Below are 14,964 nucleotides of genomic sequence, written 5' to 3' on the forward strand. Positions count from 1 at the left end.
AATGTTAGCTACCAACAATTGCGCCAACTCTTCTTAAATGGCCAATAAAATCCATGTTCTAAGAAGTGAAAAAAAAATCCCGTGCTACAACTGCACCTTAAAAAAATGGCAAGTGTCTCCTAGTACCAGTAGTTTTTGTGATACAACGAGCGAGTATTATATTATGGAATTAACGTTATTAACTTTGTTTTATTGCGAGTTAATTGAGGGTAATTTACTTAACGAGCTCGTGGCGATATTTTATGGGATTATGTCAGATAGTCAGTTACGTAATAATACGAACATGGGAGAAAGCCATGAAAGTATCATATTTATCCATGATGCTTTACGACATTTTATTTGGCATAATAACTGAAGCTATAAAAGGCCTATCATAGACGCATACGAACGCCATACGAAGGTTAAATCATTTCCATGTTATCTGGTGTAAAGATTTGTCAGATAATTAGTACTTACAGAATTTCTTACACTGATATGTTATGTTTTTGAGTGAATTCTAATTATTAATGCTTTCAGTTACCTTTAATCTATTTTTAAAAATATGTTGACATTAGGGGCCTAATCGAAAGTTGGTAAAAAAAAGCTTTGAAATATTCCCTGTATTGTTTGAGTTGTCAGGGTGAAGGCTTGGGTGCACACGTTATGTGCACACAGCAAAAACTGTGGTATTAACCGGTGTACATAGAGAACCACACCAGTTATTTTACACCGGTGTTAAATTGGTGGTGTTAGTTTTATACCTATAGGTGTTATTACAACACCTTTGGTTGTTACATTTACACTCTTTGGTGTTATGTTTAATCTTAAGGGTGTAATTTTAACACCTTAAGATGTGGCCCTCTATTAACACCAATTGGTGTCAGTTTTAACACCACATCTTTTACAGTGCACCTTCTCCACTCCCAAGGGAGTATCCGAACCAATCATCGTTTCGGATGCCCTGGGTCAAATGGCCATGTAATCATGGCAATTCTATCCAGATTCTCACTTAATTCTTATTTATTTCACAGATGAGAGCAGCAGCCGCTATCCCTCCAGCGAGCCCAACGCCAATGACGTCACGAGTTGTGACGAGGCATCCTCCGAGGTCGACGACCGCTTCGTTGACGAGAACAACGACCTGTTCGTCGACGAGAATGACGTCATGTTCATGATCTCAGTGTCGTGGATCATCCACATCATCATCAGCTTCCATCTCCTCTACTTCTTCACTGACATCGCCAAGGCTTTGGAAAATGAGGACGATGATGATAGTGATGATGATGTCGACGATGAGGGAGCAGCAGCCGAGGTCGTTGATGAAAGGAAGGCCGTCGTCGAGAGTTTGGAGACAAGCAATCTCACTCCACCAGGTTAGTAAGGCACCCCAACTAAAAAGAAATAACAAAATATAAACAATGGCTGTACTCGACCGGCCATACCTTTGTCATGTGTCCAATAGAGTAGCTTCATTTTTGTTAAACCCATACCCCCCCACAAAAAATAATGATAATAATAATAATAAAATTGAAATAAAATACAAAAAAATAAAATAAATAGATAAAAGAATAAAAAATAAAATAAAATATAAAAACATTGCATTTATCTTTTATGTAGTATTATCATTTATTTTATACTTTCACAAAAACATAACTTCAGATAACGATGAATTTAATTGTTTCGTTTACGATTTTTTTTTCATTCCATCAAAATTTATCTTATGGAGGAACACTCATCAAGGGGCAGATCCAGGATTTTTTTAAAGGGGGGGGGGGAGTAGATGCACTTTGTTCCAGGAAATATTTAGACAAGCAAAGCAAAAAAGGTCCTCACTTTGCGTATGCTTGGTATATTCCCCTAAAAATACTTTCGTTTTTTTTTCTCAAGGGGGGGGGCACGGGTCGGACGCGCCCCTACATTTCGTTCCTTTTACAAGGTAAGAATATAAGTATTTGATTCAAAATGAAATGGGTGGGATTATCATCATTCTAACAAGTCTTTTCCTCTTGATTATAAACTTGCCTTCATTACAGGCCATCCAGACGAGGTCGTCTACGAACCGGACTTTGAGACCGAGTCTGAGACCGACATCGACCAGCCCTCAACCTCTTACAAGCGAGACAAACACGCCACCTACGACTTCCTCGTCCAAAGTAAGTATTTTAGTAAAGATAATACCATCTTTGAAACAAACAAACAGGATATTTAGTTTTTCATATTGAACCACATTCTTTTATTCCACCTCACGAATAAATTTACCTATTATTAGAAATAAAATATCCAGAAAAACAACTGAGACCAGTATTAAAGGTCTAATAAGCCAACTTGACATATACGTATTATGTAAAGTTTGATTAGCGTGGTTATTATGTGATATCGGAGAAGGCACCACTTGGGGGGGGGGCATGGGAGGGGATGACCCCACTCTATGATTTTCAAGACGTGTAAAAACCAGGAAAAAGTGAGAAAAAAATATGGTATATATATATATATATATATATATATATATATATGTATATGCAATTTACGGTAAATGCCCCTCCATATTTGTCTATTTTTTAAAATTGAGAAAGTTTTACAAATCTTTAAAAAAGTCGTGTGGTATGTACAAGAAAAAGAAACATGATGATCCTTTTTTTCAAGTAGTTGACTTTTAGTTTCTGACCCATTTTTACCATTAACCATTTTTGTTTGTTTTATAAATTATAGAGCGTTTTATGGATGTGTCGAGTGATGAGTACATCTGGTAGAGGGCGGCGCCCATTGCAAGCAGGGTAGAGGGGTCGCCAATGGCCAGCCGGGAAAAGGGGGATACCGACCAGACGTGAAGAGGGGCACCCATGGCCAGAAGTAAAGATGGGCGCCCATGGAAAATTGGGAAGAGTGGTCGCCCGCAGCCAGACGTGTACAGGAGACGTCCATGGTCAGACTGTTGAGGGGGCGCCCACAGTCAGACGATCAGAGCGGACGCCCGCAGCCAGACATGTAAAGGGGCGCCCAAGGATAGACGATAAGAGGGGTCCCTATGGCCAAATTTGTATAATGGGGCGCCCACGGAAAAATGAGGTAGATGGGGTGTCCATGGCCATACATGTAGAGGGCTCCCACGGAGAGAAGATAAGATGGGGGCGCCAAAAGTCAGACGTGAAGAGGGGCGCCCACGGCTAGATGATAAGAGGGGCCCATAGAAAATGAAGTAGATGCTTATGGGGCGCCCACCGACAGACGATAAGTGGGGGCACCTGCGACCAGACATGTACAGGGGGCGCCCATTGCCAAATGTGTAAATAGGGTGCCCATGGAAAAAAAATGGTAGATGGGGCGTCCACAGAGAGAAGATAAGAGGGGCGCCCACGGCCAGACATGTAGAAGGGCGCCCATGGACAGGCAATAAGAGGCCAGACGTGTAAAGGGGGCGCCTAAAGACAGACGCCAGCGGGGAAGAGGGGTGCCCATAAAAACTCGGCCGGTGGATGGGGCACCCACGGCCAGTCCGGGGGAGAGGCTGGATGACGGGGAGAAAGTGAATGTCAGCTCACAAAGTTCAATCGGTAAGAGATTTTGACCACCTTGCTAGCCTAAATTTATTGTAGCCATTTAATGATTTAACCAAAAACATGTTGGTCACTCATTAATACTCACAAAATTAGTAAACACCGAGTGATGGGAAGGGTTAGGGTTAACCCTTACCCAACCCTTACCCTCTAAAATTTCAATCAAACCAGCTGGGATCAATCAATACATAATTAAGACTGAATATAGCAATCGTGGAGTTTTCATCCCCCTACTTATTACCTCCATATAAATACATTTTATGACTGCCACCCGTTCTTAGAATCAATAATCACTAAGATTGCAAACCGACAGATAAAACAGAAGATCTATTAATAAGACTAGTTTTTTTCACTGCTTGTGTCATAAAGCTATCTCAAGGTTGGGTGCCATCAGGACTGACCAAAATCATGAACGTGGCAAGGGAAGGTTGACCTTCAAAGCACAATAGGACACTCTGCTACAGAGACCGGTCATTGGTTATAGAGCCTGTTAATAGAGCAATGTAAAGATCCCCATCTATGAGGGCCATCAGAACTGACGAACATGGCCATGATGGTGAGAGGAGGGAAGGGTGCCTTCGAACCTAAGGACACTCTACAGAGACCACTCATTGGCCACACTGCAATCTGCAGATTTCCATAAATGGGTGCCATCAGAGCTGGCCACGGTGGAGAGGGAACCTACCTTCAAACTCGAGGAGAGTCTACAAATACTACTCTAGGATCTTAGAGCGATCTTAAGATCTCAATCTAAGGTTGCCTTCAGGACTGACTAACAGGAGAAGGGAATGTGCCTCCGAACTAGACGACATTCTACAGAGACAGCTAATTGGTCATAGATCAATCTAAAGAACAGGTACTTTCAGGGCAGTCCAACATGGCTTCAGAGATAGAGGCCTTCGAACTAGAGGACACTACAGAGACCACTCATTAGTCACAGAGCAATCTCAAGATCTCCATCAAAGGGTCTCCACTATTTGGGCTGACCATCAAGTGGAAGGGAGGTTCCTGCAAACCAAACAGACCACTCATTGCTCATGGAGCGTATTAAAGAACTCCACTGATGTCCATCTATGGGTGCCTTTCATGGCTGAGCAAATTGCCACGAAAAGGCACCCTTGAACTAGAAACCACTCTACAGACACTCGTCATAGAGCTATCTAAAGATATCCATTAATGTGTACTATCAGGACTGACTAACATGGCATGGGCAGGTGCCTTTGAACTAGATGAAATTCCACAGAAATGATTTCTTGTTCAAAGAGGCTTCTAAAGATCTCTATCAATGGGTACTATCAAAACTGACCAATATGGCATGGGAAGTGATGTAAGTATTATTATCATAATCATCATTATTATTGATACAACTATTATCATCATCATAATCAATATCATCTCAAAAATAATTATCGTTTCTCTTATCACATTATTACTATCCAATTCAAAGGGACAACATTCACTTAACCAAATGATGCATTTGTGTTACCCTAGGCAATGCTATTGGTTGTACATGTATATAACTATTCAAAATCCATGCACCAAAATAATGACTGATCACTCAATTAATATGATCATAAAATGAAAAGTTTGATGATCAATCAATGGACTACATTTAATCATTTAATCATATAAATGACCATCGTCATTTTGAAAATATCTTCTTGGACTGCTGAACGAAAAGGAAATTTATCAAATTCACAAATCTATGATTGAAAATATGAACATATTAATGAAAACTCATTGAATGACGTGAATAATTAATAATAGCTCTTCATTGAAAAAAAATCAATTAAAGTAACTATCCATGTTTTTTTTTCTATTCTCATTAAAAGAGCCCATATCCGAGATATCTTTTAAAGGAAGGGTACATGTAAGAGGGACTATGAGGAGTGCTTCTCAACATTTCCCAAAGATGGTCACAGGCGATCAGATGGATCAAAGAAATAGGAGAAACAAGGCGCAATGTTTGGTGAGTGCCCATCTCCTCCTTGTTCCAACCCTAGATGTATAATGAAAATGACGAAATGTTTGAATCTTTTATGCAATATTGTGACTCTTGTAGGTCTATTGTCAGGTAATTGTGATAGATGTAGTTGGGTCTAGCATTTGATTCAGTTTTGCGTTCTCTTTCTCATTTTCAGATGCCGGTTAAGTCTCCCAGAGAGAAGCAGATGCCTGATGGCTGGAAAAACGCATTCAGAGCCAGCCTGTCAGGAAGAATGCAAGAAGACAGGGAAGATACATTCGGAGTCAGCCTATCAGAAGGAATGCAAGATTACATTGAAAATGCATTCAGAGTCAGCCTATGAGAAACAAAGCATGGTGACAGTGAAGATGCATTCAGAGTCAGCCTATCAGAAGGAATGCAAGATTACAGTGAAAATGCATTCAGAGTCAGCCTATCAGAAGCAAAGCATGGTGACAGTGAAAATGCATTCAGAATCAGCCTATCAGAAGGAATGCAAGATTACAGTGAAAATGTATTCAGAGTCAGCCTATCAGAAGGAATGCAAGATTACAGTGAAAATGCATTCAGAGTCAGCCTATCAGAAGCAAAGCATGGTGACAGTGAAAATGCATTCAGAGTCAGCCTATCAGTAGGAATGCAAGATTACAGTGAAAATGCATTCAAAGTCAGCCTATCAGAAGCAAAGCATGGTGACAGTGAAAATGCATTCAGAGTCAGCCTATAAGAAGGAATGCAAGATTACAGTGGAAATGCATTCAGAGTCAGCCTATCAGAAGGAGTGCAAGATTGCAGTGAAAATGCATTCAGAATCAGCCTATCAGAAGCAAAGCATGGTGACAGTGAAATGCATTGAGAGTCACCCTATCAGAAGGAATGCAAGATTATAGTGAAAATGCATTCGGAGTCAGCCTATCAGAAGCAAAGCATGGTGACAGTGAAAATGCATTGAGAGTCAGCCTATAAGAAGGAATGCAAGATTACAGTGGAAATGCATTCAGAGTCAGCCTATCAGAAGGAATGCAAAAATACAGTGGCAATGCATTCAGAGTCAGCCTATCGGAAGCAAAGCATGGTGACAGTGGAAATGCATTCAGAGTCAGCCTATCAGAACGAATGCATGATGACAGTGAAAATGCATTCAGAGTCAGCCTATCAGAAGCAAAGCATGATGACAGTGAAAATGCATTCAGAGTCAGCCTGTCAGAAGCAAGCATGATGACAGTGACAATGCATTCAGTGTCGGCCTATCAGAAGCAAAGCATGGTGACAGTAAAACTGCATTCAGAGTCAGATGACAGTGAATATGCATTCAGAGTCAGCCTATCAGAAGGAATGCAAGATTACAGTGAAAATGCATTCAGAGTCAGCCTATCAGAAGCAAAGTATGGTGACAGTGAAAATGCATTCAGAGTCAGCCTATCAGTAGGAATGCAAGATTACAGTGAAAATGCATTCAAAGTCAGCCTATCAAAAGCAAAGCATGGTGACAGTGAAAATGCATTCAGAGTCAGCCTATCAGAAGGAATGCAAGATTGTAGTGAAAATGCATTCAGAGTCACCCTATCAGAAGCAAAGCATGGCGACAGTGAAAATGCATTCAGAATCAGCCTATCAGAAGGAATGCAAGATTACAGTGAAAATGCATTCAGAGTCAGCCTATCAGAAGGAATGCAAGATTACAGTGAAAATGCATTCAGAGTCACCCTATCAGAAGCAAAGCATGGTGACAGTGAAAATGCATTCAGAGTCAGCCTATCAGAAGGAGTGCAAGATTGCAGTGAAAATGCATTCAGAATCAGCCTATCAGAAGCAAAGCATGGTGACAGTGAAATGCATTGAGAGTCACCCTATCAGAAGGAATGCAAGATTATAGTGAAAATGCATTCGGAGTCAGCCTATCAGAAGCAAAGCATGGTGACAGTGAAAATGCATTGAGAGTCAGCCTATAAGAAGGAATGCAAGATTACAGTGGAAATGCATTCAGAGTCAGCCTATCAGAAGGAATGCAAGAATACAGTGGCAATGCATTCAGAGTCAGCCTATCGGAAGCAAAGCATGGTGACAGTGGAAATGCATTCAGAGTCAGCCTATCAGAACGAATGCATGATGACAGTGAAAATGCATTCAGAGTCAGCCTATCAGAAGCAAAGCATGATGACAGTGACAATGCATTCAGAGTCAGCCTATCAGAAGCAAGCATGATGACAGTGACAATGCATTCAGTGTCGGCCTATCAGAAGCAAAGCATGGTGACAGTAAAACTGCATTCAGAGTCAGATGACAGTGAAAATGCATTCAGAGTCAGCCTATCAGAAGGAATGCAAGATTACAGTGAAAATGCATTCAGAGTCAGCCTATCAGAAGCAAAGTATGGTGACAGTAAAAATGCATTCAGAGTCAGCCTATCAGTAGGAATGCAAGATTACAGTGAAAATGCATTCAAAGTCAGCCTATCAAAAGCAAAGCATGGTGACAGTGAAAATGCATTCAGAGTCAGCCTATCAGAAGGAATTCAAGATTGTAGTAAAAATGCATTCAGAGTCACCCTATCAGAAGCAAAGCATGGTGACAGTGAAAATGCATTCAGAGTCAGCCTATCAGAAGGAATGCAAGATTACAGTGAAAATGCATTCAGAGTCAGCCTATCAGAAGGAATGCAAGATTACAGTGAAAATGCATTCAGAGTCACCCTATCAGAAGCAAAGCATGATGACAGTGAAAATGCATTCAGAATCAGCCTATCAGAAGGAATGCAAGATTACAGTGAAAATGCATTCAGAGTCAGCCTATCAGAAGCAAAGCATGGTGACAGTGAAAATGCATTCAGAGTCAGCCTATCAGAAGGAATGCAAGATTACAGTGAAAATGCATTCAAAGTCAGCCTATCAAAAGCAAAGCATGGTGACAGTGAAAATGCATTCAGAGTCAGCCTATCAGTAGTAATGCAAGATTACAGTGAAAATGCATTCAGAGTCACCCTATCAGAAGCAAAGCATGGTGACAGTGAAAATGCATTGAGAGTCAGCTTATCAAAAAGAATGCATGATGACAGTGACAATGCATTCAGAGTCAGCCTATCAGAAGCAAAGCATGGTGACAGTGAAAATGCATTCAGAGTCAGCCTATCAGAAGGAATGCAAGATTACAGTGAAAATGCATTCAGAGTCACCCTATCAGAAGCAAAGCATGGTGACAGTGAAAATGCATTCAGAATCAGCCTATCAGAAGGAATGCAAGATTACAGTGAAAATGTATTCAGAGTCAGCCTATCAGAAGCAAAGCATGGTGACAGTGAAAATGCATTCAGAGTCAGCCTATCAGAAGGAATGCAAGATTACAGTGAAAATGCATTCAGAGTCAGCCTATCAGAAGCAAAGCATGGTGACAGTGAAAATGCATTCAGAGTCAGCCTATCAGTAGGAATGCAAGATTACAGTGAAAATGCATTCAGAGTCAGCCTATCAGAAGCAAAGCATGGTGACAGTGAAAATGCATTCAGAATCAGCCTATCAGAAGGAATGCAAGATTACAGTGAAAATGTATTCAGAGTCAGCCTATCAGAAGCAAAGCATGGTGACAGTGAAAATGCATTCAGAGTCAGCCTATCAGTAGGAATGCAAGATTACAGTGAAAATGCATTCAAAGTCAGCCTATCAAAAGCAAAGCATGGTGACAGTGAAAATGCATTCAGAGTCAGCCTATCAGAAGGAATGCATGATTACAGTGAAAATGCATTCAGAGTCAGCCTATCAGAAGCAAAGCATGGTGACAGTGAAAATGCATTCAGAGTCAGCCTATCAGAAGCAAGCATGATGACAGTGACAATGCATTCAGTGTCGGCCTATCAGAAGCAAAGCATGGTGACAGTGAAAATGTATTCAGAGTCAGCTTATCAGAGGAAAGCATGATGACAGTGAAAATGCATTCAGAGTCAGCCTGTCAGAGGCAAGCATGATGACAGTGACAATGCATTCAGTGTCGGCCTATCAGAAGCAAAGCATGGTGACAGTAAAAATGCATTCAGAGTCAGCCTATCAGTAGGAATGCAAGATTACAGTGAAAATGCATTCAGAGTCAGCCTATCAGAAGCAAAGCATGGTGACAGTGAAAATGTATTCAGAGTCAGCTTATCAGAGGAAAGCATGATGACAGTGAAAATGCATTCAGAGTCAGCCTATCAGAAGGAATGCAAGATTACAGTGAAAATGCATTCAGAGTCAGCCTATCAGAAGGAATGCAAGATTGTAGTGAAAATGCATTCAGAGTCACCCTATCAGAAGCAAAGCATGGCGACAGTGAAAATGCATTCAGAATCAGCCTATCAGAAGGAATGCAAGATTACAGTGAAAATGCATTCAGAGTCAGCCTATCAGAAGGAATGCAAGATTACAGTGAAAATGCATTCAGAGTCAGCCTATCAGAAGGAATGCAAGATTGTAGTGAAAATGCATTCAGAGTCACCCTATCAGAAGCAAAGCATGGCGACAGTGAAAATGCATTCAGAGTCAGCCTATCAGAAGCAAAGCATGGTGACAGTGAAAATGTATTCAGAGTCAGCTTATCAGAGGAAAGCATGATGACAGTGAAAATGCATTCAGAGTCAGTCTATCAGAGGGAAACATGACGACAGTGAAAAGGCATTCAGAGTCAGCCTGTTAAAGGGAAAACATGATGAAAGTGAAAATACATTCAATTCAGAATCAGGCCATTCGAGGGAATTTAATTTAATTAAATTATATCATATCGTGATGAAGAAAATACTTTGTGAACTGGTGACGATCATTTACATTGCAAAATAAACTCAAAATGTATTTGATATAGTAATAATTTTGTACCTTCTCCATCAATATCTTAATTTTGACTTGTTGATTAAAGCATGAAGATTAAAAGAGTAAGAATAATTAAGGGATTAAAAAGGACTATCATAGCATATGAGAGAGAAAAAAGAAAGGGGAGGGAAAGAGAGAGTGGGAGAGAGGAAGAGCGCGAGAGAGAGTGAGGGTGTGGGTGGAGTAGTGTGTGAGTAGGAAAGAGGGGGAGGCGTGAAGGGAAAGAATGTGCAAAACGGAAGGAACGTATTGTTTTATTTGTATTGATTGATTGATTGATTGATTGATTGCAAGGGGCAACGCCAGGGAAAGACGACCTATCTTATTCTCAGTTAAATTACAGCTTCATATAGACATATATTTATTATTATCTTTGCCTTAAACCTTTTTTCTTCTTCTTTACCCCATCCCCTCTTCTTATTTTGTTTTCATTGCTAAAAATAAATTTGTGGGTTCGTCCCCTTTCTCTCCTTTCGCGCCGCCCCTGTTAACTTAACTTGACTTTCAACCAATCAAAAAACGGGTAATTATTCACCGTTATGTTTTATTTTTATTTTAAACGCAAGTGTTTACTGGGACGTCACACGTTGCATAAACTTGCTATCCTGGTAACTTTGCCATCCACCATTATCCACAAGTGGGAACAAGGCTCACTAGTCAAGCAGAGTCAAGAATTCCATGGAAGCTACCATTGGGTGGCAAATTTACCACAATTATACCCAATATCTGTTATTCTAATTGTTATTATATGGAGTCGAATGGATCTAGTCGCCTGGCGTAGGGAGTTAAAATTCATTTTATTTTATTTTGATTATCAAGTGTAATAAGGTGGACATTTTTTTGGGCGAAACAAAAAAAAAAACAAGGTGATGTATTCTGAAGTCGGGTTTAACTTAAACTCAGTTTTAAAGTTTTTTAAGTATGGACAGCCAATTATTACATAATCACTAACAGTAGAGATATCAGACTTCAGCTCACTCGGCTCTCAAATCATTCATAATTGTGTAGGAAGTATAAATAGATGATTGTCTTCACCATCGATGAATCAGGAAAGAGCACAGTAAACATAAGAAACATACAACTTGATACAAGATTTTGATACTTTTGGCTTCCCATATACTTCAACCACAACTTTAAACCTAAGTTTAATTCAAACCAGACTTCAGAAACGGGCCAATGAGAGTAAATGGAAGTCGACGTCCGTGATCGGTCCTTGATATAACAATTAAGATATCGTTGTACTTGTCAAGGGTACTGTTTTGCTTCCAAAGCTTGTTAAGGGTAGGGATCACACGCCAAAAATTTTGATACTTTTGGCTTCCCATACTTAAACCATAACTTTAAACCTGAGATTAAGTTAAACCTGACTTCAGAATACGGGCCATTATGTCACATAACTGCCAGGGGCAGCATCATGGTATTCTAAAGGGATGTGGGGTGAGGAAGACAACCTATTTTATTATCAATTGAATTACATGGGTGTTAAGGAGTTATAGACCTATACCTTTCTTTTTATAATATAATGATATCTCCGGTAGATGTGAATGCAGTGCCGCGTTGATTATACGACAATAATCGGGTCAGACCTCGATTTAGCGGTGATTTTTGATATCTTTGAAGTAAATTTTATTCAACTGAAGACTTGCCATCAACATTTCATCAAAATAATTCAAATTCAGTATTTGATAACTTGAGTAATCACTTTTCTTTAAAGTTTTTCACCATTTTCTCCACCCGCGATGAGCATAGTGAAATCGCAAGCTTCGGAACACCTTCATCAACTTGTGGTACATAAATCTTCCATGCTCACTCCTCTCGACTCTGGTGTAAAGGACTATTATGCTAATCGGGCAATGTAATATACCATCGCCCTCATGGGCAGTCAATATGAATTCAGCATTATATCATGGACTTGATTATAGGCCTATATAACCGATTTGGGCAATAGAATATGCCATCGCACTCGATGGCAGTCGATATAAGATCAGTATTATATCCACAGACTTATGTTTTTAAAATATAGTTCTGGATAACCCACGCAAAACTAATCAATATTCAATGAACCTTTGTACCATGGCAGATGTTCTGAGAACCTTGATTGCTTGTAAGGTACCTATAGAGGACGCCCTACTTCATGCCATCGAATCCCGCAACGTTGAGGTTGTCATGGAGATCATCAATCTGCCGGACGATGTATCAATGCATAACTATATAGTAAGAACCGAAACTAGATTTATATTCTTTGGTATAGTATAATACCGATTATTCAGCCCCCCCCAAAAAAAAAAAAAACACGAAGCATGTGCCCTGTCTTTTTTTTTCTTCTCAGTACATCAAGCCGAGGAGACGAGATAAAAGCTCCAGGCTCTGTACCATTGGTAGTTCCGCTTAACTAATTTGGCCCCCCTTACATCTAAACATAATGGGGATGAAGACAAAATTCTCATGAAGTTAAATATCTCCAATTATACCTTCTACAAAAGAGATTTTTTATTTGAAAACAGTACAATCCATGTCAAATTAGTCAACCCAATAACCTAAAATAATGTTTCAATAATGGAAAGGAAGGAATCTGTCCTCGACTCTAAGAACAAAAAAATGCACTACTTTGATTTGAAGTAAAACAAAAGTCTAATTTTTCAAACCTTTGAAAATTAGATGCATTTACTTGTGATTCCCTTTAAATTAGATTTGATTTAATTAGACAGTAGTTTTTAACATTCAAACACATCCAGTAGGGCCGAATTACTCGCTCTTTTACCATGTTCACTTGTTTATTCATTTTGTCACTCATAACAGGCAGACAGTAAAGGGTGTGACCTGATTAATAGATTTGCGGTGACGAATAATTTCCCACCTTGTACTACTCCGCTCATCTTAGCTTCAAGAATAGATGACTTGACCATTGTTCAGGTAAGGCTATCATATATCAATTGATATCTTATTTACATTTCTATTTTTTTTTTCTTATTTTAAATTGTTTACATTTAAACTCCTGTCTTGAGTCATTATTGTCGTGTAAATATATTATGATTCTCCTGTTTAACTTCAATTAAACATGCCACACAAAAACTGGTGTTGACCGGTGTACATATCAAGGAACACACCAGTTATTTTACACTGGTGTTAAATTGGTGGTGCTAGTATTACACCTATAGGTGTTATTACAACCCCTATGGTTGTTACATTTACACTCTTTGGTGTTATGTTCAATCTCTAGGGTGTTTTTTAACACCTCAGGGTGTGGTCCTCTTAACAGCAATTGGTATCAGTTTTAACACTACAGTTTTTACAGTGCACAAATAGTGTCTAAACACACACAAAAGAGACGCAAAAATGGAGGTGCAATACCTCAGTATAGAGCGGGGTTTTCGGATTCTGATGACCTGGGTTCGATTCCCACTTGGTGCGCTAGTGCTCTTCGGTAAGGCATCAATCCTCATTGCCAAGTCCCTCGGAGAGGAGCATAAGCCGTCGGTCTTCTGGTTACTTGCTTACAATCATTCATGCTTCCTTAGAAATCAGGTAAAAAACAATCACCACCATTTACCACAATATACGTAGTTCAATTAACGCGTTTTTTATTACTTTATGAGTAGCGCCAGGAGGTCATGGACCTGGAGTCCGTTTCATAAAGCTGTTCGTAAGTTAAGAGCGACTGGTAATCCTTTCTCACACGCTAACCCATCGCCAATGAACATTTCGGTATATACTCTTTTACCACAAGAAATGATCACCTGTCGTTCTTAAAGTTGCTCTTAACTTACGAACAGCTTTATGAAACACCCACCTGGTCACGGAGAGTTATCTATTGTTACTGGGGTGCTGCTACAATGCTCAGCACCCCGAGTAACAATAGAATAATCCTCCGTGGACAGGGCCATGCAGGTTGCACCTGTAGTTGAGCTTTGTGATTTTGTTCAATTCTCTGTGATTGAAGAATATTGATTTGAATCTTTTATTAGTCGCTTAAATTAGTATCATTCCAGAATCCTTCTAGATGATGGACTGAACACTAATTGAATGAGTACTAAGGAACTTGTGTTTTGATCATGTTCATGTATGAGCCAATGGGCAACCACCAGATCACTCTATGTACTGCGGTATTGATGACAATAGCTATTGTGTTTTCTTCTATTGTGTGACCAGAACATGGTTGGAGAGCTAGGGCTACCATTGGCCCTGTGACGGTTGTGTGAGTCTCTGGACCATTATAGCTACTATTGTGATAATGCCCACTACCACCTACGCCAGACTACACTGACTTCCTGTTGAACATCGTCTCACCTCTAAATTTTTTCTGACAGCATATTGTGCTCCAACCTTCTCTTCTCGATTTTCGCAAACCTGGTCGCTCTAGTCTTCGCTCTTCAGAAACTTCTACTCTTGATCTTTTATTTCCCCAAAACCAGACGGTCAACGGGAGACCGTGCATTCGCATCAGCTGCTCCCCATTTATTGAATAATCTTCCAATTAATCGAAAGGACTGTAGATCTGTTGAAAATTTCCAGGCCAGTTTGAAAACTTTCTAATGGCTAAACTGTAAACTGTGAATTTCATTATGAGCGCCATGAGCGCCATAATCACCCTTAAAATGGTGGATATGTTTTTCACGTTATAAATGTCTTTAAT

General features: G+C 39.8%; 2 protein-coding genes and 1 long non-coding RNA gene across 3 annotated transcripts in view; all 3 read left to right on the forward strand.

The window, feature by feature from the left end:
* The window catches only part of LOC121426472 (transient receptor potential-gamma protein-like), a 39,190-nt gene that overhangs the window by 9,827 nt on the left and 14,399 nt on the right, over nucleotides 1-14,964 (forward strand). The window contains exons 2-3 of the mRNA XM_041622793.1: nucleotides 12,412-12,545; nucleotides 13,131-13,244. Coding sequence (XP_041478727.1) covers nucleotides 12,412-12,545; nucleotides 13,131-13,244 — 248 coding nt within the window. The remainder of the gene's footprint in view (nucleotides 1-12,411; nucleotides 12,546-13,130; nucleotides 13,245-14,964) is intronic.
* On the forward strand, nucleotides 930-3,362 carry LOC121426473. The gene is made up of 3 exons (XM_041622794.1): nucleotides 930-1,352; nucleotides 2,013-2,132; nucleotides 2,689-3,362. The coding sequence occupies exons 1-3, from the start codon at nucleotides 1,145-1,147 to the stop codon at nucleotides 2,727-2,729; spliced, it is 369 nt and encodes a 122-aa protein (XP_041478728.1). The 5' UTR covers nucleotides 930-1,144; the 3' UTR covers nucleotides 2,730-3,362.
* On the forward strand, nucleotides 3,441-6,517 carry LOC121426474. The gene is made up of 4 exons (XR_005971603.1): nucleotides 3,441-3,530; nucleotides 3,903-4,860; nucleotides 5,366-5,502; nucleotides 5,675-6,517. It is a non-coding gene; the product is annotated as an uncharacterized LOC121426474 (long non-coding RNA).

The sequence above is a fragment of the Lytechinus variegatus genome, chromosome 13 (genome assembly GCF_018143015.1).
Source record: "Lytechinus variegatus isolate NC3 chromosome 13, Lvar_3.0, whole genome shotgun sequence".
NCBI lineage: Eukaryota > Metazoa > Echinodermata > Echinoidea > Temnopleuroida > Toxopneustidae > Lytechinus > Lytechinus variegatus.